Source organism: Erythranthe guttata, chromosome 2, assembly GCF_056151865.1.
Source record: "Erythranthe guttata isolate IM_541 chromosome 2, IM_541, whole genome shotgun sequence".
Taxonomy (NCBI): Eukaryota; Viridiplantae; Streptophyta; class Magnoliopsida; order Lamiales; family Phrymaceae; genus Erythranthe; species Erythranthe guttata.
In genome coordinates this window covers 16,299,423-16,325,232 of record NC_142534.1, presented here as the reverse complement: position 1 = coordinate 16,325,232, position 25,810 = coordinate 16,299,423, and the positions used below count along the sequence as shown (strand labels likewise).

Genomic DNA, 25,810 nt, shown 5'->3' with positions numbered 1-25,810 from the left:
TATATATATATATATATATATATATATATATATATATATAATGGAATAAAATTTGAGTATCACCATTGAAGACAACTACTCTAATGAAATTAAATATATTACTACAGTAGAATAAAACATCAAAACAAGACAAAAGTTATAATAACAACAAAGAAAATAATAATACTACCATTAATTAACTATTGCAACATACTAATTTAGAAAAAAACAAATATAATGAGAAAGAGAAATAATTTATTCTCCTCCATATTTCTGCCACAAATGTTGAACGAGGTCTGATTGGATCTGACAATGAGTTTGTTTATTTCTGATACGACTATGAATTTCAAGAAACTCCATAACCTCTCGTGTTTGATCCCGTGATAACACAAGTTTTGAACTTGAATCAAAATCATCTTCAACATTGTAAGAATCTGTTTCATCTTCAATAATCATATTGTGCATTATTATACACGCCTCCATAATATTTGCAAGAGTTTTCCTGTCCCAGAATCGGGCAGGCCCTCGCACTATAGCCCAACGTGATTGCAGTACTCCAAAAGCTCGCTCCACATCTTTCCTTGCTGACTCTTGAGATGTCGCAAGCAATTTTTGCTTATTATCTCGAGGACATGGAATTGTTTTCACAAACGTTGCCCATGTTGGATATATTCCATCAGCTAAGTAGTATCCCATTTCATAATTGTGTCCATTAATTGAGTAGTTAACGGGAGGAGCGTGCCCCGCAACTAATTCACGAAATATAGGAGATCGATCTAAAACGTTAATATCATTAAGTGCTCCTGGCAACCCAAAGAATGAATGCCATATCCAAAGATCATATGAAGCCACTGCTTCAAGAATAATTGTCGGCTCATGGATATGCCCGGTATACATCCCTTGCCAAGCAGTAGGACAATTCTTCCATTCCCAATGCATACAATCTATACTTCCCAACATCCCAGGAAATCCACGATTTTCTCCAACCGTCAACAATCGTGTAATATCATTATCTGTTGGTGACCTTCTATATTCGTCAGAAAAAATTGCAATAACAGCTAATACAAACCTTTTGAGACTCTCTATGGACGTACTTTCTCCAATACGTACATAGTCGTCTACTGAATCTGCTGAAGCTCCATAAGCAAGCATTCGCATAGCAGCTGTTATCTTTTGAAGAGAGGACAAGCCAGGATTTCCACAAGCATGTTTTTTTTGCACAAAGTAGCTATCATGAGCTTCAACCGCAGATTGGATTCGGATAAATAAATTACGAGTCATACGAAATCTTCTACGAAATAAATAGTCAGGATATACAGGTTCGGCGGTAAAATAATCATTCCATAATCTCTCGTGGCCTCTTTTTCTATCACGGTGAATTGTAGAATGACCAGGAACAGACCCACGTCGTCGTAATTGTTGCTGTTGTATAGCATTTTCTTCAGCTTATAGGGCAACGGCAGCTATGGCAGAAAAATTTATATCATCATTATCATCAAAATCTTGGGGATTATGCAAAAAAATGTTAAATAATTGAGCAATTGAATTTCTGAAGTTGTTTGAGAAAAAATGTTCAAGATTTTAATTTTTGGTAGCAACAGACCAAAAAAAAAGGAATTAAAATTTGGAGGGAGAAAAAGAAAAATCTAGGGCTGAGAGGGCGGGAGAATGAAGAGAAGAAGGAAAGTCTAAATACAATAAATTAATTACAGATATTTATTATAGTGGAATAGTTGAAAAATAATTAAATATAATAGAATGCTAAAATATAGATAATGTGGTTGGAACAGAGAAGTAAAAACAGAGATGGTAAAGTACTGTTCAAAAGGTATAATAGATATAGCACCCATGTATTTACCTCTCAACCTTGGAGATGCCCTTAGTAATTAATTTGGTGCTATAGACAAGAATATGGGTTCCAAATGGTGGGCAAAATTGTGTCGGATCCAATATTATGATTGAATAACAAATGATCTAGTGTGTTGGGCCTCTAAATGGACTAATTGAATTTGTTGATTCCAAAAAAGAGAAAAAAAGAAAAAAAAAATTATTTCTTGGCCCATTCTCAATTCTCATGCAAGCCTAAAAACCCATGCACGATTAGTGAATTTGAATTATTTAATTAAAATAATAATAATTAAAAGGCACCAGAGTAATTATTGCGTGTAAGATTTGTGAATATTAATAACTTTTTTTTTTTCTTCTTACATTGCAAGTACAAAGAAGAGAAAGATTGTTTCAATCTAATTATTACCTTCACACATTCAGCCCCACTAACAAAAAAATAAATTAAAATAAATAAATAATTATAATTATAATAATAATAATTTCCACTGAAACAAAACCCATGCATGGATTTGTTAATTTGTCATGCAAGTTTTCCTTAAAACCAAACACCCTCCAAACATTATACTACAATCCCATATATATTCATCCCTAATTACCATCAACCTTCCACACTTAAAACACACAAAATCATATTTCATACAACAAACAACACAATATTGGCTATGTCTCAAATCAACAACAATGGCGAAACGAAGAAATCGTTGCCAGCTCAGCGCATTCCGACTCCCGGGAAGGCAACTATCCTCGCTATCGGAAAGGCCTTCCCGAGTCAACTCGTTCCTCAGGACTGCTTGGTCGAAGGCTTCATCCGCGACACTAAATGCCATGATTTGGTCATTAAGGAAAAACTCGAACGCCTATGTAAGTAAACACTATAGTTCGTTTACTCGCAATAATACGTCCATATATTTTATTAATTTAGAAATCGTAAAGAAATTTTCAATTCCATTGATTCTGATCTGATCCGATTATATTCGATTTGGAACAACATTTTGTCATTCCGAATCCGAAAATTCCGATTTTTTAATTTAAACATAATTGGAATACATATTAGATTCTGATTTCGGATCCCGAAAATATTTTTCGAAAATTCCAAATTATTTCATAAAATTAGACTTATAAAATCACTATTATTATATATATTTTATATTATAGGTGACTACAAATTTGGAAATTCCGAATTACACCGATTTTGACTGAAAAATGTTCGATTTTGGAACAAGTTTTTTCGTGCCAATTTCCGACTTTCCCATTTTTTAATGTAGGCAAAACAACAACTGTGAAAACAAGATACACGGTAATGTCAAGAGAGATACTCGAACAATACCCCGAACTCGCCACCGAGGGTACTCCGACGATCAAGCAGAGGCTCGACATCGCGAATCCAGCTGTCCTTAAAATGGCGACGGAGGCCAGCTTGACCTGCCTGAAGGAGTGGGGCCGCCCGGCGTCGGACATCACCCACTTGGTCTACGTTTCCTCCAGCGAGATCCGCCTCCCGGGCGGCGACCTCCTCCTCGCCTCCGAGCTCGGCCTGCGGAGCGACGTCGGCCGCGTCATGCTCTACTTCCTCGGCTGCTACGGCGGCGTCACCGGCCTCCGCGTAGCCAAGGACATCGCCGAGAACAACCCCGGGAGCCGCGTCCTCCTCGCGACATCCGAGACCACAATCCTAGGGTTCCGCCCCCCGAACAAGTCCCGCCCCTACGACCTCGTGGGGGCCGCATTGTTCGGCGACGGCGCGGCCGCCGTCGTCATCGGGGCGGAACCCGTCCCCGGCGCGGAATCCCCGTTCCTGGAGCTGAACTTCGCGGTGCAGCAGTTCCTGCCGGGGACGAGCGAGGTGATCGACGGGCGGCTGTCGGAGGAGGGGATATACTTCAAGCTCGGCCGGGATCTGCCGCAGAAGATCGAGGACAACATCAAAGAATTCTGCGATAAGTTGATGGCGAAAGCCGGCGTGGAGGACTACAACGAGCTGTTCTGGGCGGTTCACCCGGGCGGACCGGCGATACTGAACCGGCTGGAGGGGAAACTAGGGTTGGGGAAGGAGAAACTGGATTGTTCTAGAAGGGCGTTGATGGATTATGGGAATGTTAGTAGTAACACTGTGCTGTATGTGATGGAGTATATGAGGGAGGAGATGAAGAAGAAGGCGGCGGCGGCGGCGGAAGACGGCGGCGGCGGTGAAGAGTGGGGGCTGGCTTTGGCTTTTGGCCCGGGAATCACTTTTGAAGGGATTCTTCTCCGAAGCCTCTGAATATTTTTTTTATTTATATTTATATATTTTTATATTATTATATAGCAAAAGAAAAATGGAAGAGTGGTTTAATTTATTTTATATTATGCATGAAAATCAAAAGCCTCTGAATTAATGTTTTTTTTTTTGTGTGTGTTTAATTTAATTTACACTTCTTGATTAAAATAATATTGTGAGTTCTACATTTGAAAATATTCGAATTGGAATCGGTTGACTTCGAAATTTCTGTTCCATGTAAAATATACATGCGCGCTAAAGGTCCGATCCGATTTATTTCTAACTAAATTTAAAACAAATTGAATCCATGTAGATCGAATCGAATCTGATCGAATTCATGGAACCGAATCCAAATTGTGGGGCCTACGCAAATTAAGATAAAAAAAATCCAATATAAATTTACCCATGTTCCTTTTATCCAAATACGTGTCATTGAATAACTGAATAAGTCTATGAAATTAAAACAAAAAAAAAAAGAAGGAAAAAATAAAATAAAAATCAATAATTTAATACAGTTGTCAATCTAATAGGCCACGTATGATTTTCTTTTATTAATTAATTCTCAAATTCAAAGAGACGACGTCGTTTTGGACCTTCCGCCCAATTTTACCCATTTCTTCAGCGCCTATCTATGCATAATATGAGAAATCTGGTTAACAATTCGTTAAATTCCTCTTCGGAACTGAGCTATCATCAGAATTCCGTGGCGGTTAGGGTTTAATATTGTTCATCCGTGTCAGTTTATTCCGATTCGAGCGATTTCTTGCCGTAGAAAACAAGGATTTTATTACAATTTAGTCAAGTTCCGCGCGAATTTTTTCTTTCTCCCTTTGTATTCAGAAACCCTGTTTGGGTATGGATGCTAGAAATTCCAAGAGCGGAGAGTCCAGCGCACCGCCTATGGTAATTTACGTTTTTTTTTTTTTAATTTGAAGGATTTTTTGTTGTTGTTCTTGAGGTAATTTAATGATTATTTTTTTTTTTTTTTGTAAAAGGTAAATGGGACATCGTTGAGGGATGATCGTCCTGGAATTCCCCAATTATTTACATCAGTGCCAGCTCTACATGAAGCTGCTTCCTATCTCGCCGAAACGACGTCTATCTTCACTCGCTGCTTCCCAGATATTTCCGGTATTTTTTCGACTCTCTGTTATCGATTTTCGGAGTTGGGTTATATTTTTATGTTGATCGGATTGTATTAATTGATAATATCTACTGGGGGATTGTGTTCCTGTGGAATTTTTGATTGGAGGGTGAGATGATGCTTCCTGATGGAAGGAGAAACTTTAAATTTCTTCTAGAAAATATTTCCGCGGATCGATTTTTTGAAATGAGTTATCTAATCTTTAGCTATAAAAAGGTGGTTGCATGGGTATTCTTGATATTATTTTAGGAGTTAGTCTGTTTGTCGACTATAGCTTAATTTTCCAGATAAATTGAAATATTGTGGTATTTTACTGTGTCATATTCTTCTTTAAGCTGAATCCTGAACTAATATGCTATTTACCTTGATGGTCATTGTGTTGAAACTGTCATTCGTCCATGTGCTTCATCTTTGTTCTTGTTTCCAAGTTCCTGATTTTGACTTGCATCAATCTTCTAATGTTTCGTTGTCTGCTTATTCACATATTTTGCATTTACATGTATACTATTGAGACTTGATACTCAGCCAAAAAGATCTGAGATTCTGAAGAACTGTAGTTCTTCATCCTTCCGTACGAATATATGTGAAAAAGTAGTTATTTGAGAGAGTTTGTTGAAGAATGGATATCCAGCTTCATTTCGTATTGGAGCTGGATAGATTAATCCGAGTACAAATTGTGTGCATTCCGAAGCAGTTGATCCATATGTCTCAGTAGATTTAACTATTTATGACCTTTTTCCGTTCCATAAATTGATGTAAACTTCTCATGGTTAAGTGTAGAGATTAAATATTTCATCGCAGCTCCTCTCTGTTATTACCAAGTATAGAGTTTCTCCTTTCACACCCCCTCCCCCTTTCCTCCTCAAACAAACATTCCCACAATAATAAGATGCTACGTGTAGATATATACACTTCCTCGTATTTATCTTAGTTAAACCCTAATGCAGTTATTGCTTCTTCACTTATTGCAGTAAAAACTGCATCTCGAGACAATGATGGGCAGGAAATGTTGGCATTTGTTTCTGGAGAGGCAAGGGCCTCAACAGCTAACAGGGACTGGTCTTCAGATGCAAGTGTTCCATCTGTTTCCGAATCAATTTACAACAAATTTGATGCTCCTTTGGTCCAATCTGGAATAACCAGGAGCCCGTTGGGAGAATCTTCTCAAAATCCTAACATGCTTGCGCTATCAAATAACACGAACCCAACTGGTCTTTCCATTTTTCAAGGGTACTAACTCTCTTAGCCTACTAGTATGCAGCCTTCATAACGTATCGATAAAGAACTTCGTATTTTATAAGTTGACGTTGATATATTATCATGGCATCATAACATATTAAAGATGGTAGCCACAATTTTGTTAGAAAAACTGTTATGTCGAAAGTTGTTAAATTTTGTAAATTCCTGCCCATCACATTCTACGTTTGAAGGATATTTATGTACATCACATTCTCATTCATTTTACTTATTATATACTCTTATGGTTATTTATGCATTGTACATCCTCTGCAATTAGTATCGTTGAGAAGGTCAGGAGGACGGTTCGTGGTTCTGCTGATGATATTGGATGGCTACAACAAGCTACGGACATGCCACCTGTTGAAGATGGAACTGAAAGATTCACAGAGATACTTGATGATATAAGGTATATATATGTATTATCTGATATGTTCTCCACTTTATCTGATTAGTGATTAGTTATGTCTCTAGTTCTAATTCGTAATGGAGTTGTGTAATTTTCTTGTATCAGGCATGGTTTGCACGCGTTGCCAAACACAATGGTTTACTTGTTAGTCCCAGGTAGAAGTTCGTTTGTCGTACTTAATATTCACCTTCTCTTGATTAAGGTCTTCGAGTTTTCTCTCGTGCGTTCATTAGGGTCCAGTATTTAAACCCATGCCTACACCATTGACGCGTTGCTTAGTTCAGTTCAAAATCATGTCCATATTATAATACAGAAACATGATAAGTTGAGAATTGGCAATTGAAATTTGAATAAAAGGAAAGTGATTAATTTATGCTTTGATATTATGTTAGCTTTAGTAAGAATAAGGTGATAGTTATTACCTGCCTGTAGGTCTTTTCAGCAACCATGGACCTCTTTACTTCGTGAACACAAAAACGAGCTTTTCAAAGATGGGACTCACATGTCATATAGCTAAAATTCACAGCGAGGTAATGATCGAATATCAATATAATTGATGTCTATTATGCACTTCTTTCTGTTCCATGATGTAATTAAGTTTTAGGCTTCAGTGGAGAAGAATGCCAAAGAGATTAAGGACTATATAGAAGAGATATATTGGGGTTCGAAAAAACGGGTTTTGTTACTTGGCCATAGTAAAGGGGGAGTAGATGCTGCTGCTTCTTTATCAATGTATTGGGATGAACTGAAAGATAAGGTTGCTGGATTAGCATTAGCACAGAGCCCCTATGGTGGTAGTCCAATTGCTTCCGATATACTGAGAGAAGGTCAGCTTGGCGATTACGTTAACATCCGTAAGCTTATGGAGATCCTCATCTGTAAAGTTATCAAGGTAACTTTTTCTCCGCCTTCCATTCGTAACACGATTCGCAATTACATGCATTTGTAACCGAAAGCTAATTTGAAATGCATTTGTTACACTGAAAAAATGCAATTTCCTAGAATAGTGTATAGATCGTCGTAATTACATGCAAATGTGGGGGCTAATATGTTTCGATCTACTCCAAAGGGTGACATGCAGGCTCTAGAAGACTTGACATACGAGAAAAGAAAAGACTTCCTGAGAAAATACCACTTACCAAAGGACCTCCCCATAGTTTCCTTCCACACCGAAGCCAGCATTTCTCCGGCAGTTCTGGCCACGCTATCCCGTGTGGCCCACGCGGAGCTTCCCACGTTCTCCCCACTCTCCGTGGGCAACCCCACCACACTACCCGTGGTAATCCCTCTAGGTGCTGCAATGGCTGCCTGTGCACAGCTGCTCCAGATTAGGTACGGTGAGAAGAGCGATGGGCTCGTCACTTGCAGAGATGCGGAGGTTCCGGGCTCGATTGTGGTCCGGCCCAAGCGTAAGCTGGACCACGCTTGGATGGTGTATTCGTCTCTGAACGATGATACGTCTGAGGCGGATGCTTCTCAGGTGTGTGAGGCTCTTTTGACTCTCCTTGTCGAATCTGGGCTGAAGAAGAGACATGAAATTTCAAATAAAGATGAATGAATGAACGAAATAATAACAAGTTTGTAGTATTAGTATTTGTATTAGTATCAGTATCGGGATATGATTAATTAAATCAATTATTTTATTCTTTTTGTACTTCAACATGTTAATGTTCTATTTCTCCCACTTTTAGAATGGATATCGGTACTAGTTATTAATCAATTTTATTTCTTTACTTGTTCATTTGATTTTAACACACATCCTAAATTATGGGTATATTCTAAGGTAAATTACGAAAACCTCCCTGAACTTAGGTTAAATTAGAAAAGTCACCCCACCTATTAGTAATTACTAAAACTCCTAAAACTCCCCTGATGTTTGTTCCGTTTTACACCAAACCTCTACAGTGTGACTTTCATAAAATCTTTTTTATTTTGAGGAATCATTTCGGATATAACTCGGTCAACAATAGTCATTTTGGTAATTACGACTAGTTGGGGTATTTTTTATTATTTAGTCTAAATTTAGGAGATTTTCGTAATTTACCATATATTCTATGCTAGACCAAACATAAATTTGGGCTGGCCCATTTTCGTAATCTACTAAAATAGAAAAGATCCATACGACTACAGCTCATTAACGAAATGTTAGCAACCAACCAAGAATTCCTATTTGCTTAGTAGGGGTACTTTTGTCATTTCAATATTAAAATATCGCTTATCTTCTTTTAGGGTGGTAATCGGACGAATCAAATGAAAATTAATACTAGAAAAACTCGGATTGTCGAATCTTCGGAAACAAGAACATAAATCCTTTTCCAAAGTTAGAAATTCGATCCAAATTTTCGAAATTTAAATATATAAACTACGTAATAATATTAATATTATTGTAATTGTCTGAAGAAATGGGATTTTCAGAAAAATTAAAATCAGTATCAGATATCAATTCCGTTTAAAAAAAACAGAATTCGACAACAAAAAAATCGAAATTTCCAAAACAAAATAATATTTGGATCGGAATCGACGAATTCGAAAATTAGTAAATCACTAAATTACATTTCAATTCCCACCTGTATACACCACGTCAGCGAGATTGTTGACACATGATTTCATTAAGCAGCCGTGCGTATACTACACGATCAGGTCAAATGACCAATTTACCCCGATAAAAATTTCTTAATTCCCCCGACCGCTCCAATAATATTATTAGAATTTGTACTTTCTCTCTCTTCCCACATATTGTTGTGTTCAGAGGTTTCTTCTATATGCGCGAGAGTGTGATTTTCCTTTTTTTCTCAGACTTCTTCAGTTAATTTTTACAGAGCCGGTAGAGGTGATATAGACAGAGAAGATTACTTATATTAATTGTATAAATTAACTGTTATTTATTTCTAGGGTTTCGCCGCAGTTGGAGAAGAAACTGTAATTTTTTTTGGGGTAGTTTTTGTTGTTGTTTGTTGAATCGGAGTTACCAATTTGTGCCAGGGTTGGATTTTCGTGCATGCATGGTTTCTATGATGGTTTTTGGTTGAATTGTTCATCCGTTTCGTGGATTGGTTGTGTAGAATTTGTGTATTTTTGGGGGTTTAATGGAGAAGTGATAATTCTAGGGTTTGGAGGGTTGGGTTTCTAATGGGTAGCACAGGTGAATCTGACAAGAAACGACGTCACGTTAGCTCCTTATCGCCCACTGGCGCTGCGTTTAAGAAACAGCCTTTTGCGCTGTTATCCGAGGAGAAAAAGGTAGATTTCTGCCTATTTATGTGCTAGGATTTATGGAGTTTAAGTGGAGTTTACGACTATGCAGTAATTTTTGCATGAGTAGTTTGTTTGCTTGCTCACTCGTCGGGCGGACGATATAAGGCACCAGTGATCTTGTATGGACTTCTTTGTGTTTATTTAACTTGTTTACAGTTACGTTAATATTACTTGTTTCTGATGCAATCTGAGCTACCGCGATTTCATAATCTGAAGCTTTGCGATATGCGGAGATCTTATTTATGTATTTGTTTCGCGTGAAGGAGTTTTTAACTATGATGTGAAACAGTTAAGAAAAGAATCGGAACTCTCTTATAGCCGGATATTGAATTCTCGAATCACAAGCTTACGTCCAATCCTGGATTTTAGTGAATAATTAATATTGATTTTTTTTTTCTTTCTAAAGTATATTATTTATTCTATCTACCAAAAAATGGATGATTTCCTTCATTGCATGGTTTTAGAGGTTGAACTTGAATGTTGTTCATAAGTAATTCGGGATGAACAAATCTGCTTGTATTTTGTTTTTTGTTTATTTAATTGGATGATTACCGGCATTGCACTATTTTAGAGGTTGAATGTATTTGATTAGTAATTTGGGCTGAGCAAATAAGCTTATAGTGGATGTGTTCTTTTTTATAAAAATAATTTGTGGAAGTTGGTTATGCTGTGATTTGCTATTAGCCTATTATGTAATGGCCTTTTGTCACTTGGCTATAGTCTCTGTTGACTAAGCTCTTTCTGCAAATATTTTTCTTGTGAGAGTCCCGCCCTTAACTGTGGAGACACCTAACAGTCCAAAATTTCCATTTTACTGTAGCTTGATGCAGCAGTTCTTCAATTTCAAAATCAAAACCTCGCGCGGAAGTTGGATACTCAGAAGGTTGAGATTAATGCTCTTGAAGACAGATTACGTGGCTTGAAAGACAAGCAACAACCATATGATAATACCTTATCTGTGGTCAAGAATTCATGGCAAGAGGTGCATATTATATTCTTCTTGTTCATCTTAGTTTAATTGTTGGAGTCTTTTGCTCGAGGCAATTTATTTGGCATTAGTTATTTGCACCCTTTGGGCCAATTACCTTTCAAACAGAAATTGGAACTCAATGAAAACATAGTTATGGCTTCTCTTTGCACTGCTTCTGTCATGATATATGCTAGCTCCTATGCTCCATGTCCGCCTTCTGCTCGTCATTGAGAATACAGAAACACATCAATCAAAAAACAATTTTTATTTTGATCTCTAGATCGTACCACCATTGTGATAGAAAGAAGAAGAACAGAAATAAAGAGTGTGGTAATAAAGTCAAAACTGTCATAGTTGCTCACCGCTATCCTCATAAATTCAGAATCCAAAAAATAAGAAAATAAAGATAGGGAAAATCCCTGAATTAGTATATAAAACTCATTACTTACTCATTGCTTTTTCTGCCATTTGCTTCCGAACCAACAGAAAATTTATTTATCACTTGCAATGTTGCAATAATTTAGGGATGCTATCAACTCTAAAGATATGAAGATGGTTGTGTTTATTTGGTGGTCTGTGACTTTTCGTCTAAGCATTGAATTTGCTTACGGTGGTACTTTTGAAGTATTCGTATGTGGGTATGTGGTAGGCGGAAGTTGTAGAATGAACTAATTTTCGAGCCACACTATATGTAGAACCCCGTTTTTGTGATTGGTGAGCCTGTATTTGGCAATCCTAACGAAATAAAAATTTCTGGAATAATGCCTTCTTGGGCCTTCTTGATCATAAGAACCAACTTTGTGAGTCTGATTTAAGTATTTCTTTTTTCGGGAAAATGTAATTCATTGATGTATGCACTACATAGGTAAAAATGTAGTTAAATCTTTACAAACAGGACTATAATGGCATACTCGACACGTAAACAAACTCCTCTTGATATTGTCTTTGATTTTGGTCCAGCTGGTCGATGACTTGGAATCACGCTCTAAATGCACACTGGACTTAGTAAAACGTGGGCGAGGATTTGAATGCCACCTAGTCAAAGATGGTAAGTGGTGCTTTAAGAGGATTCTTTTATATGTATTTCCTCCTTCCGTGTTTATTGCTCACTCCCCAACCTCTTTTTTTGGAGGTTTGTTATATGTTCAACTCTTATTGTTGTAGAACGAGTTTTTTTTTTTAAGTAAGCTGACCTTCACATTTTGATGTGCATTAATTAATATGGATATTTAATTAGATCCTAGGTGTATTTCTTAACTTGGTGATATACGGCTATAATATTTACTCTTTTATGTATCTACCCGATTGGCTGTCATACGCTCGCAAGATGTTCCCTTTTTAATTGCTTGGATCGGTAAAAGAACTACACCTCCGCTTCGATTTTTAGGGCTTTCACTATTTTGGATGAGCAGCGTCTTGCGGAAGGAATTTCTTCCGATATGAAAAGTAGCAGAAATCGGTTTCCTCACGGGCTATCACCCGTGTGATATAGTATTTCCTTTTTTATGATGTCTGTTCTTTCCATTCGGGCAGAATTGTTTTTATGGTAGCAATAGGTAGATGCATTCCCGTGGTGAATTTTTCTATTTATTGTTTATTTATTTTTTATAAATTAATAAGTTTGAGTTCTCCATGAATTTTCCATGGCTCTCAGATGTGAAAGATGTACTAAATGCATCTGTTTTGTTTTACCATGTATCTTTGTAAAGATATGTTGGACTGGGTTCTTTTATGGGAAATTTATGTTTTCTATGAGCCAGTCAAATAATTATGATATATTCTGAATTGAGGATGTGAAAGCCTTATGTATTGTTTTTTACCATATCCGAACTTTTCTTTCATGTCCTAATTTAATTTCATTTGTATATGTTGGAATTTGTTCTCACAATTTGACATATAACATTGCATACGTACGCTGCTTCTTTATCTTTTTTTCCCCTGAGTAATAAATAGAATCTTTTCATCAATTTCCAGTGGGTTTCATAAATACTTGAATTGTTGGATTTAGTTATTTTTCAGAAATTTAGATTTCCTTGAGCTATAAATTCATGGTCAATACTGAATAGAAGAATTTGAGTCCCTTACCTTTTTTTTTTCTTTTGTTTTTTAAACTTTCCTGGCATTGTAATTTAACTCCATATGTATGTTATCTTATTATATTTTCCTTGTTATGCTACGTGTACATCAGCTTTGTATGCTGCGTATGTATCTTTTTCTCATCATTGCCACCTCCATCACCACCCAAAAAGGAAGAAGGAATTACTGCAGAGTATTGAAACTGTGGGTATTTGGAGTTAACTTGTACCAGCTATTTCTTATGGAACTCTTTCTGCACTAATCTTGCAATTTACTTGATAATCTCTTCTGTTCCGACATTTATCTAATCTACAGACTTTCTGTTGTAGAACATACTGTAATTATTTTATTAAAATAAAGCAATTCTTAATGTTTTGTTATTACGTTTCATTGTTGGGTAAAAAAATGTTGTTTCTTGAATATTCACTTGCTAATAAAGTTATTACGATTGACTGTAGATGGTGATTCACCTCCAGAGCATGCCTTATTAAGCCGGCTTTTAGAAACAGGTGCAACTGAAAGTAGTTCAGCAAGTTCAATTGTGAATCCAACAGAAGAAGTTAGAAACATAGACGATGAAGAGTCAAAGACAACAAAGAACATACTTCACAACATAGTAGCTTCCTTTGATGGCCTGAACAATTTGAAGCATATATTGTACACTACATCTCTGCAGGCAGTCTTATCTAATGGTAAGATCGTCTGACAAATATGCATGAGTTTTGGGTTTTTAAAGTATATAAAATTTCTTGTATGCTCCAAACTGGATTGCACATGTTTCCCTCCCACCCTCTCTGCTCTATCTGTCTCTTTATATTTATGAAGCTATCTATCTATGTATCACTTTCCTTCCTCCCCACTCATTGTAGGACAGAGCCAGAAGGTGGTTTCATCTGATCTACTGAACGAGGTTAAGAATTTGAGAATTGCAGTCCTCAAGCTTCACTTAGAACATAAATCCCTGGCTGGTGATCTGCAGAGCCGTAGAGATGCTGATGCAAAGAATAAAGCTGATTTGAAGCGTCTGAAAGGTATTCTATTTGTTTCTCTGCAATGTCTTAGTCAGGTTCTACAAGTATGACTTTGCTGTTTTATTGATGTCCATAAACTAGGGTGCTTGCCAATGTATATGGCTTCCTTGTCTAGCTGCAGTTCCTTCAGCTTCAGTTTACTCGTGATCTGGTCTTCGAATAAATTTGTATATGCCATGTACCTCTTACCAAAATAAATCGTGGCATGTACTTGGGTTATGTCTTGGTTATTGTAGATTGCTCCCATCTTGATTTTTATTGGTGGCACTCGATAACTTAATTTCTCTTGTTACTAGGACTCTGTTAGCTTTGCTACAAACTTTTTTGTGTCCAAATAGCCCACTAAGAAGATCTACTAGTTATTTCAGAAACAAACTTCTATAGATATGTAGCAATCTTCGTAATACATTTTATAATATGAGACCATCTACTGTACAAGCCCATTATTAGCTCATGTGGATGTAGATTTTTTATAGGCATGTCTATCAAAATGCAATTTATCAGGACTTAATTGATACTCTTTTCCATCTCCTTAGAGTTTATACTTTGGAGCGTAACTTAATATTTTCAATTTAGCATAAATTTATCCGTTTGTAGGAAGCTTTTGAAGGACCAAATATTCATATTTTAGCTCTTATGACCTATCTCTGTCGCTGCTGTCTTGTTTATGCATATATCTTCTAAATATACTGGGTGTGCTGGAACTCACGAGGCATGTCAATGAAAACATTGGTGTCTTGATTATACATACTTTGTTACGTATGTTAAATATTTAAATTCGCTCAAACTACATAAGAGTTCGTTTTGACGTATGTTAATTATGAGACCACAATCATTTAGTCTTCTTAGAATATCTTATCTATTAAGTCCCTCCTTTGAGATTACTTGACGGTTGTACGTAATGGTTAATTTTTCCGCAGTAACTAAATTTTAGCTGATATTGAAGAGCATTAGTACAACAGTTTGAAATTATTAATTTATTGTTGCTCTTGTAGCTTTTCCTTTCGTTGCTCACACTGTTGTCTTTTATTTGTATCTATCTTAATGTTGCCTGAAACAATTTAATAACAAGTTTCTGTGGGTTGTTATCTCTATGTGGCGCGTGTTGCATCAAACAATGTATAATTTGTCCTTGTAGAAATTAGTTTGCTGATAATGTTTTTGGTGTATACACCTTCTAAAGCATGCCAGCTTCTTACTATTGTTTTTTTTGTTTGATTGCAAAATGCTCCGTGAACTCAAAGAAGTAATCTATTTTGTATCTCTGCGTTCTTTCTTATATTGGCAAACTTGGAAGCCGTTGACCTTTTTAGCAGGATATCCTCTATGAGCTCTAACCTGTCATATCCAGAACTTGATTGAAGATTTTCCTTGCATTGTTTTTTGAAATTTTATGACAATGTTATAGAATTTTGATAGAGAGCTTAGATGGAGAGTAATCAATAGGACAATACTTGACTTGACATGGTGCCTGAATAACACTTTTTTGTTTGTGATTCAATAGAGAGAGAATTCCCTACCTTGTATATAATGATTTATCCGGCTTCTATTTTGTCTTGATCTGGCATAGCCCTGTTCTTGACCGTCTATCGTCCCTTTTGTTCTTTTTATGAGTCCAATGAGTTTTGGTCCTGGAAAAACTTATGATGTTTCAGCCTTCTTTTACGACCACTTTTGTTTTATGTTCACCCTATTCAACTATTTATCCTGTTATAGCATGATTCTTATTTGGTCTTGTTTTGTCCAAGTTATATTCATGATTTGTTTCTTATGTAGCTTAAATATGTTTCTGATAAATTTTTGTTCCTATATACAAGGTGATTTAGAAAGCACGGTTGCTGAATTGGAAGAAAGTAACTGTAAATTGGCAATTATAAAAGCAGAAAGAGACGTGGCAAAAGGGTCAATTTTCCCTGTTATGAATCGAGGAAATAAACAGGCAAGTAGTGATAAAACAAGGGAGAAACAGAAAGACTTGCAAGTCATGGAGTCGACACTGAAAGAGCTATTGGTAATTGCATGCGTCTTTTCTCTCTTTTCTTATGATAATTTTCTTTTGCATCAAATAGGTATATGAAAGTTGTGTTTCTGTACAGGATGAATCAACATCTCGGTTGAATGAGCTAAAGCGTCTTCATGAAGAAAGGCTAATTACATTAAGCCATTTGTCGGATTTACAGGTTGATTTATTTTCATTTAGCTTCTTTCTTTTCCAGTTGTGTTACACTACTTATTATGCATCCCTTCTTGCTTCTCTTATTAGCCTGTGAAATTGTCTTGACAGAAGAATCTAAAGAATGTTACTTGTATTTGTTCATCCCAAGCATATCTCTTGCTAAAAGATCAACTGACAAAGGCAAAAGTAGATGTGGTTCAATATCAAGCTCTTTATGAGAAACTACAGGTTGTATGTGGTTGATAGTCCATTTTGTGTTCATTCCTTTTTGTAGATTGTTTCCATATTTGTGCTTATCCACCCATTTAATTTCAGGTTGAGAAAGAAAGTCTTTACTGGCGGGAAAAAGAGTTTCACATGAAAAATGAATTAGTTGATGTTCTTCATCGATCTTCAGCAGTTGCTGACTCTAGAATAAGTGAGTTGGAAATGGAGATACAGAGATACACCAAAGAAAAAGATCTAATTGAGGCCAAACTGGAAGAAGCATCTAAAGAACCTGGTATATTAGTTGACATTCTTGCGAACTGATCTTGTCCTTATCGTTTCTTTTTAAGTTTAGTGCAGCTATACTGATTTCATTCGTTACAGGTAGGAAAGAAATCATTGCGGAGTTTAGAGCATTAGTCTCATCGTTTCCTGAAAGAATGGGGAGCATGCAGACTCAGTTAGCTAAACACAAAGAGAGTGCTGCAGACATTCACTCTTTGCGAGCTGATGTAAAATCCCTGATTAATATTCTCGATAGCAAGGTAATATTTGTCACACTCTTGCCATCTTCTCTGTAAAATTTGAAAGCCCATTGTTTCTAGTTGCTAACTGTCCATATGTCTATAAATGTGTTTGTATATAGAGTAAGGATTTGGAGACTTTGACTTCCAGATCGGCTCAGCAAAATGCGGAAATCCAAAAACTGCAAGCCATGGTATGAGTTGTATTTTTTATCTTAAAGGGTTAGGAGACAATACTTATTGCATTAGGGTAACTTGCTAGACAATTTCGTCTTGTAATAAAGTCACTACAGATTTTAGCCGAATATTCAACATAACACACTAGATATAGATCAGGAAGAGTTGCAGTGCCCTGTGTAGTGTAATTGTTCTTTCTAATATAAAAAATGAGGGTATGTGTGAAATTTGTTTATTCAAAGTCGAGCAACTTGGCTTGTAACTTTCACATTTGATTTGTGGGTACAGATCAGTGATTTAAAGGCAACTGAAATGGGCTTGAAGCTTTTTCTGGAAAGGTCAATCGATTCAAGGTTAGTATGCATCAGTATAGTATTATAGAACTTCTATTGGATCTTACTTTTGTTCCAGAAGGCTATTCTTAGTACTTACCTTGAGTAAGACTTCAATGGTTGTCATGATTATACGAGTACTTGTGCATATTCTCCACATCTAAGAGGTGCCAGTAAGCTCTTTGAGCAAGCTATAATCGAAGTTTGAAGCAGAACCACTTTGTTCGAAATATTCTATTTCAATTGCAAGCCCTCAGTTAATTATTAAGATCTGATATCATTCTTCCTGTACATATTTTGGAACAGTGTAGACCAAAAGTGTCCTTGAATTATAATCTATATTAGTACCTCTGCTTTTTAACCATTACGTATTGTATTCAGGGAAGTTGTCGAAGCTAGATGTGCTGAGATTAAGGCATGGGCTCATGTTCAGGGCCTTAAGTCTTCGCTCGATGAACGCAATTTGGTGTCACGAGTTAAAGTTGCAATTGAAGCTGAAGCAAAATCCCAGCAGAGGTTAGCTGCCGCGGATGCTCAGATTGCGGAGCTGAGACATAAGTTAGAGGCCTCTAAAAGGTCCATTCCTTCTCTTTCGGACATATGCTTAATGAAATTCCATGAAATTATTCTCAATGAAGCCAGTATGCTTGGTGCTTTGCCACTTTTGGTTTTCATCTTCTGGAGCTGCTTTTGCTTCTTTGTCTACTTATGCTTCCCTTTCCCTCTCCAATAGAGAATAGATGTTTCAATTCTGTTCTTGTCAAATTTCATTTGGTGTGGAGTACATATTTGTTCTTTAGGTGTTAAAAGAACTGATTGTTTGATTACTTGCTCTTAGCCTGGAAATTGACTAATTTTGCTTAGTCAAGTTGCATTCTTATTTCCTTCATTCATTTCTAAATTATGGTATATCGTTGTCACAATTCTATTGCTGCTGCTAGATGAAATACTTGTTTGGTTGTTGCTTTCTGGCCACAGACATAATAGAAACATAAAAAAATGGTATCCGTAGAGAAGTCTGGAGAAATAAAGAGAACTAAATAAGGAGTGTAGAGATGTCAAAAGTATTGCAAAATACTAGTCACCTGTGCTTTGGCTTGGTCGACGAGGACGAGGATAGTGTCTAGCTTTGGGTTAGAATTGAGGATCGAGTGGACGAATGCATTGATCTAATGGATAAATATTGTAAAATACGAAAAAAACCATTTTTAAAGTGTCCAATAGTTGATTGCCGACTCGAATATGGTTCAGTAAGCATATAATTTTTCGGAAAGCACTTTTACTTTCTGAATATTCTGAAAGCTTTCTCTACTGCTCTTGCAGGGAAAAAACAAGACTTTCTGATAACCTAAAATCCAAGCATGAAGAAACCGAGGCCTATCTGTCGGAGATAGAGGTTTCTATCCTGCTATATTTTGCAAAACATGCATATATGTCTACTATGTATATTAGTTGGACCTAAGAGATTGTCCTGTATTTGCCACAGACTATCGGGCAGGCATATGATGACATGCTGGCCCAAAACCAGCAGCTTTTACCGGAAATCACTGAGAGAGATGACTATAATCTAAAGGTTACAACTCCCTCGGTCCCTTTAATTTCAGTTGGATTTCCTAAAAACCAACTTTTGTTTCTCCTTCAATTGGTCAATTCCAAATTTGAATTTGTTAATACTGTCACTTATTTTTGGATTACTTTTGGAAGTTTCATTGGAGTGTTTTTGGTTTCTGTTTCAGCTTGTTTTAGAGGGTGTGCATGCAAGACAAACAGGGGATGCTTTGCGAATGGAAAAGCGTATACTGGAGAAAGCCGTTCAGCAGACTAAGAAAACTGTTGAATTTTATGACTTCAAAGCTGGTAGAATTGAAGATCAGGTAATACGAGTTATTACATTCATTGTTTAAAGCTGTAAAATTGGTGTTGTACTAATCTATCTTTCTGCTGCAGTTGAAAGCCTACGCGGATCACATGAAGAGAGTCACGGAAGATAGAGCCCATAAATCTACTGCCTTAGAAAATACCCAAAAAAAATTGTTTGATGTGAAGAAATCTTCTAATCAGCTGATGGGCAAACTTGAAGAAGCACAATCGCAGGTTGATGGGAGTCGGGCTTGTCTTGTAGAGCTGCAGATAGATCTAGAAACCGAGAGGTTTTTTACATGTTTTTTTTTTTAAGTTTTGATTTCCGTTTCATATGAAGAATCATTTATGTATATTTTTTTTTTGGTTTTTTTTTCTTACTAGGTTTGAGCGAAAACGAGTAGAGGAAGATCTAGATACTCTGAGGAGAAAGGCTCAACAGCTGAAATTGCAGGTTGAGAGTTCCTCTGTAGCTGAAAAGCTTCGACAGGAGCTCAAAGAATACAAGGAAATTCTCAAATGCAGCGTCTGCCTTGATAGAAGAAAAGAGGTATATTCTCATTTTTAACTGTCTGTCCACAAAGGTGAATAATCTAATCTGAAATATGTCAGAAGAAGAGAATATAGGACCCGAGGCAATACAATTACGGGGCAACTAAATATTGCAATTTGAGGCCCTATGTTTTTTATCATCGATACCGAGAAAGTTTCTGGAACTAATAAGGTGGTGCTCTTTTGGCAGGTGGTTATCACAAAATGCTACCATCTATTTTGCAATCCTTGCTTACAAAGAATTATCGAAACACGTCATCGCAAATGCCCAATTTGTGCTGCAAGTTTTGGGGCTAATGACATCAAACCTATATACATCTGAACCCTAATTCAAGAATTCACCCCTTCTTTCATCTCCCAGCCATTGGTTCAGTACAGCAGAATTCAAAGTTAGCATGTATTTACTGCTTCTGGATTTAGACACTGGATCACAATTTTTTTTTTTTTTTAAATAGTATTTATATATTTTTTTTTTCATCTTTGCTTTTGACTGCTCTGAGAAACTGGACACATTTTAACGATGAGATCCAGTTCTTGAAATGGAGACTTTGATGGGTGAGGATAAAACTACGACTCAAACGCCCTCCCCCACAGTTTCCATGTGTGTTGTATGAATTAGAATTTGTGGAGATTTTTTGTATGACGTTTTGGTCTCAGGTTTTCCTTCATGCTTTTCGTGTACATAATTATGTTTGAATCTCTCGATTTTCGTTGCTGCTAGTGTAAAATGTAAGTTGCTTTTTTAATTAGTAACATGTAAGACTATAATACACATGTATTATACCCTTTTTTTTCCCCAATTTAATGTTTTGTAATATATATATTTGAGAATACATATTGGCATAGTTATACATGTACTTGTCTTAATGAAATGCTTTTTACGGTTTGAAAATTGCTATTTACGGTTCATAACAAAAAACACTTTATCTCTCCAAAACCCCAAAACCTTCCAAAAAAAACTCAAAACCTCCCAAACTGCAAATAGCAAAAAAAAAAAAAAATATTTGAAAATTTGAAATCAAGCTTGAAGAAGGGTTGGGCTTCGATTTTTTGAGGTAATTTCGACTCTTTTATGTGTAATATGCATTGGATAGGTTGATTACGGAACCAATATCATGTTAAAAAGTCCTACAAATCGATTTGTAGAGTTTTTTTTTTTTTTTTTGCAAAAACATGTTGGAACGCCCAAGATGGGGGGCGCCCAAGGCGTGTAGGAACGCCCGTTCCGGGCGTTCGTACACGCCTTGGGCGCCCATCTTGGGCGTTCAATTAAAAAAAAAAAAAAAATTTGCACTGGAAGCCCAACTCGGGCGCCCAAATGCAGCTTGCATGCCCAACTTGGGCGTGCACTGCATGAATGGGCGCCCAAGTTGGCTTTTAAGCGTTTTGGGGGGTTTTTGGGTTTTTTTGAGAAGTTTTGAGGTTTTAGAGAGATAAAGTGTTTTTTTGTTATGAACCGTAAATAGCAATTTTCAAACCGTAAAAAGCAAGTCCCTTGTCTTATCAATTTGCTTTTCAAAGCCAAATAGATGCATGTGAATTTTGAGTATTTGGTAACGTACAAATTAAATTAAAAAAGAAAAAAGAAAAAAAAAGAAGAGAGAATAGAAAAGTAGAATTTAATAGCGACAAGGCTTCGAGTTCAGACGATGATTGATCAGAAGAGGTACTGGGATTGAAAGTGAATTTTTAGGTCTTGTCATTGTGGATGTGTTAAATATTTATACAAGTGCTTAATTCGTAATCGTTGCACAATTTTTTTTCAGTTGAAGTTATTTTTGCGTGATTCACGAGCTATTGCACGAGAATTAAATTTACTCGCTGCACAAAAAAGAAAAAAATTGGAAAAATACGACTGACAGTGGAATTTCTTTCAAAAATTAAAAGGACGAAAGGTATTTCGAGGTGATATTTCATATTTCAATCTCAATTTTTTTTAAAAATTGTTGAAAAAAAAAAATAAAAAAAGTTTTCATAGTTGCAAAATTCGTCTGAACTGGTTGTCCTCTCTCACGAACTCGTTGGGGGTGGTGGTTCCCACGCGCGAGTCATAAATAAGTTGGTAGTTGTTATTTGTGACTGCTATGTGAGCGTACCTAAACTTATTTATTGTGTGGATGTATCTATAGTCCACGTGGCAAAATATATACGACTCACGGAGCACATCATAGATTCATAGACTATTAATGTGAATTTTTTATTTTTTATTTTTGAGAAAAATATGGTATTAATGTGAAAAAAAATGAAGTGGGAGTTGGTAATTGACTAATTGTTATTTTTTTTTTCGACTAAAACGATAAATTCATATATTGATACGTTGAAAAAAAATTCCTAATTTTTTTTCTCGGAGCGGCTGCCCCTAAACCTCCGAACAGTTAAGGCCACCCGACTCGTCACTGGTTAGCAGTGTGACTTTACGGGATGAAGCTCTTTATAGGCGGAATAAACACATTCAAAAAGATATTATATATTTTTTTTCAAAATTAAAGAACTAATTCTAATTTTGTAAAGTAAACAACGAAAAGTAAATCCATAAAAAAATGGAATTAAAATAAAACACATGTACTAGACATAGGATTCTTCTATCTTTTGGAAACATACTTCCATGTGGACAAATGGTCGTTTGTTTTGCTGCTGGAATCTTGACATGTTGTGAGCAATCTCAAATGAAATAAAATACTTCAAAACTATAAATCATTCAATTTGTGAAAAAAACTCAAAAACAAATTAACAATATTTCATCTATTGCAAAATAAGTATTAAAGAAGTCAACAAATGTGGCCAAATTTTACGAAAATATACAACTAAACTTCTACAAATCAGTACAGTCGGTATCAACCAAATTACATTAATTTTACAGAATATTAATTAAACGATATGTATATACCTGTTTACACGCTGTCCTCAAGTTATGAAACAAAAATAATATTAGTTTATCAAGGCTCTACTCTATATGTAGACAGTGGCGGAGCCACGTTGAAGGGTGGGTGGGCTGAAGCCCACCCTGGTTTATTTTTTTTATGGAATATTTTAATGCTAATTATGTTTAGTTATTATTTTTACACATATTTTAATCCTAATCTATTTTAATTAGCCCACCCAACAAATTTGTAATATAGTTTAAAGAGCTCTAATAATTTTATTTTGGACAATATAAAATTTAATATATATAATTTAATTAAAATATACAAATTTCTATTTATTTTGCTCGACCGGACTAAAATATCCTTTCAATAATTTCTGGATCAATTAGGTGAACTTAGAAATAATAAGGATCAATTCAGAAAAATGTAGTTAATGCAAGCAGCATATCATAAATAAAAATAAAAATAAAATCCTTGGAGGGACTAAATTTGTCTAACTAATTATTATTATATTCTTGAGTTACGTATAGCCATGTAAAATTAATTACGGTAATTAACTGTCCACGTGCAACTCTTCCAGTAATTAGCTAGCTATATAAGTAAATAAATAATTAATTAAATAAATAAATTTCGATTTTGGGTCAATTAATGTTTCAATCCAGCTAAAAAGAGAGAGAGAGAGATAAAATTAACTACTAAAAATTGCATGGACAAAAAAGTACTTTAAAAATAATATTATATTGTAAACTAAATGAATAATTAATTTCCATATCTTTCAAAATGTAATCTTTAGCAGATTCTTATTTAGTGCGAAATTTGCAATATGATCCAATAACATCTATTTCAGTGCTATTTCTTTCACTATCAGTCCCTAAAAAAGTTTGTTAAAGGGCCCAAGAATAAATTAAATATATATATATATATACAAATGGAGATATTTAAAAAAGAAAAAAGAAAAAAGAAAAAAACATGCATAGTAAAAGAAGCATTATATATTCAACTAGTCACACACAATTATTGCCAATTTAAAAGAAAAAAGAAATGCACTTTATTTATTCTTTTTCTTTATTTCATTCTTTTCTTTTTCATTTTTTTCTTTATTATCTCTTTTTAATGAATCCACTAAGTAAAACATAAATTTCCTTATGAAGACACCAATTCAAGATAGAACAAATTATTTTTGTGTTCGAACACTCGAGGACATCTGTCAGACACTTCACGGGCTAATTTGTATGTCTGAATAATAAATGTCTATATATTTTTGTTGTTGTCCTAGTTATTTACGTGATTTAATGATCAACTGCAAATTGGTATTTGATAATAATATTTGTCTGAAAATATATAAAGAGAATTTATATATTTATGTAGCTTATTTATATTTATATTCCTATACTTTTAACATTTATACTTTTCACCCAAGTTCCAGTATCTCTGTTTTTAGAACATGACGTTTTCTCGTGTCCGTTTCTCTTATTCCCTTATCGGCGTTTCTGCGTTCGCGATACATAAAAAAAATCCAATAGGTAATAAATAGATTTATTACCTATCAGAGTTGGAAAAATATATACAATACAGCAAACGCGTATCTTTAAATTAAAAAAATAAAAATTAAAAGAAAGAAAAAAAATAAAAAAATTGACATGATATTTTCAAGACAGAGTGTGATTGGCCAACAAACCACTATTACTGAATTGTCAATTTAAAAGTTAAGTCATAAATCATAATTATAAATTGAAGTGTGTAGACCACATACTATCAATATCTTACTAAGAGTAATTAGTTAATTAATTGTCCAAACTAAAGGACTGCAACCCCTTGAATATTCATTCATAATATTAATGGTTTAATTATGATTAATCACACTTAGGGACTAGGGCAGAATATTAATTAATTTGAATTGTCTTGTTCAAGAAAAACGTACGCTAACATTTATTTTTCAAGTCTAGAGACTTATATTCATGAGTGTGCACACATTAAAAAAAACACCGAATATTTCGGTATCGAACTTCCACCGACCAAATTAAGTGTCTTAATTAATTAAGACGTCAATAATTAGAATCTCTCTCGTGGTTTAAATTGTTAGACGAATATTTCTCAAATCTCTATTAATTTATATAGTAGTCTTATATATATACATACAAATATATGGTCTTTATATACATGGTTTCTCCTTACTATTATTCATTTTGAGAAAGGCATAAATTGTGAAACAAAGTTGACATTTATATATATTTATATATATATATATATATATATATATATATATATATATATATATATATATATATATATATATATATATATATATATATATATATATATATATATATATATATATATATTGAGGGTTCTCAATTAAAAATTTGGGCTAGAAACTTAATTAGATAGTCTCTCCGGACTTGTAGGTAATCAATGCTGCAGATCCTGCATGCATGTAACTAAGAGGAGCTTAAAAGCTGCTGAAATTAATCTAGTTTAAAAGAGAGATTAAAACAACTAGAGAGAGAGAGAGAGAGAGAGAGAGAGAGAGAGAGAGAGAGAGAGAGAGAGAGAGAGAGAGAGAGAGAGAGAGAGAGAGAGAGAGAGAGTTCTGATTAAAACAACTAAAGAAATATAATTATGAATCAGATGAAATAATAATTACCATTTTGCTCAATCAAGAATTCAAGATTCATTTTGTCTATTTTAAAAAAATCACTTATTGTTTTAGCAAAGTAAGGAAAATGTTTTACTACTTTACTAATTACTTCATGATTGGGATTAATATATAATAACCCAATTCCAAATTCATTTATGCTCCTGCACTTGGGGATATTTATATATGGGTCCTAATTATAATTTAATAATAATAATAATAATTACATAAGCAATATGTAAGCAAGATATTAGATGGGCCCAAAGAGATTAAGGAGA

General features: G+C 35.1%; 3 protein-coding genes across 4 annotated transcripts; all 3 read left to right on the top strand.

Annotated features, from left to right (window-relative positions):
• Positions 1-2,420: 2,420 nt before the first annotated feature.
• LAP6 (Chalcone and stilbene synthase family protein) lies at positions 2,421-4,255 on the top strand. The gene is made up of 2 exons (XM_012988084.2): positions 2,421-2,688; positions 3,093-4,255. The coding sequence occupies exons 1-2, from the start codon at positions 2,490-2,492 to the stop codon at positions 4,085-4,087; spliced, it is 1,194 nt and encodes a 397-aa protein (XP_012843538.2). The 5' UTR covers positions 2,421-2,489; the 3' UTR covers positions 4,088-4,255.
• A 382-nt stretch (positions 4,256-4,637) lies between these two features.
• Positions 4,638-8,614, top strand: LOC105963656 (alpha/beta-Hydrolases superfamily protein). Its single transcript, XM_012988082.2, has 8 exons — positions 4,638-4,987; positions 5,080-5,215; positions 6,200-6,458; positions 6,745-6,873; positions 6,979-7,028; positions 7,306-7,403; positions 7,478-7,765; positions 7,943-8,614. The coding sequence occupies exons 1-8, from the start codon at positions 4,940-4,942 to the stop codon at positions 8,429-8,431; spliced, it is 1,497 nt and encodes a 498-aa protein (XP_012843536.2). The 5' UTR covers positions 4,638-4,939; the 3' UTR covers positions 8,432-8,614.
• A 934-nt stretch (positions 8,615-9,548) lies between these two features.
• Positions 9,549-20,866, top strand: HUB1 (histone mono-ubiquitination 1). Of its 2 annotated transcripts, none has more exons than XM_012988080.2 (19): positions 9,549-10,113; positions 10,949-11,110; positions 12,059-12,146; positions 13,633-13,866; positions 14,044-14,205; positions 16,023-16,216; positions 16,302-16,385; positions 16,490-16,609; positions 16,697-16,883; positions 16,973-17,133; positions 17,235-17,306; positions 17,578-17,642; positions 18,003-18,197; positions 18,945-19,017; positions 19,108-19,194; positions 19,358-19,495; positions 19,569-19,771; positions 19,866-20,031; positions 20,224-20,866. In XM_012988080.2, exons 1-19 carry the CDS (start codon positions 10,003-10,005, stop codon positions 20,353-20,355), a joined length of 2,634 nt encoding a protein of 877 aa, XP_012843534.2. In that variant the 5' UTR covers positions 9,549-10,002; the 3' UTR covers positions 20,356-20,866. The 2 variants fall into 2 exon arrangements, with proteins under 2 accessions (XP_012843534.2, XP_012843535.2); XM_012988081.2 differs by having other exon boundaries at positions 9,558-10,113; positions 16,493-16,609.
• The last annotated feature ends 4,944 nt before the right edge of the window (positions 20,867-25,810 follow it).

What these genes read in the sequence shown, in the direction of transcription:
- LAP6 (XM_012988084.2), top strand. Translation starts at nt 2,490, where the DNA reads ATGTCTCAAATCAACAACAATGGCGAAACGAAGAAATCGTTGCCAGCT. An exon ending in GGAAAAACTCGAACGCCTAT is followed by an intron (nt 2,689 to 3,092) that starts GTAAGTAAACAC and finishes TTTTTAATGTAG; the next exon opens with GCAAAACAACAACTGTGAAA.
- LOC105963656 (XM_012988082.2), top strand. Translation starts at nt 4,940, where the DNA reads ATGGATGCTAGAAATTCCAAGAGCGGAGAGTCCAGCGCACCGCCTATG. An exon ending in AGTCCAGCGCACCGCCTATG is followed by an intron (nt 4,988 to 5,079) that starts GTAATTTACGTT and finishes TTTTTGTAAAAG; the next exon opens with GTAAATGGGACATCGTTGAG. An exon ending in GGTCTTTCCATTTTTCAAGG is followed by an intron (nt 6,459 to 6,744) that starts GTACTAACTCTC and finishes CTCTGCAATTAG; the next exon opens with TATCGTTGAGAAGGTCAGGA.
- HUB1 (XM_012988080.2), top strand. Translation starts at nt 10,003, where the DNA reads ATGGGTAGCACAGGTGAATCTGACAAGAAACGACGTCACGTTAGCTCC. An exon ending in AGAAGCATCTAAAGAACCTG is followed by an intron (nt 16,884 to 16,972) that starts GTATATTAGTTG and finishes CATTCGTTACAG; the next exon opens with GTAGGAAAGAAATCATTGCG. An exon ending in AAGTTAGAGGCCTCTAAAAG is followed by an intron (nt 18,198 to 18,944) that starts GTCCATTCCTTC and finishes CTGCTCTTGCAG; the next exon opens with GGAAAAAACAAGACTTTCTG.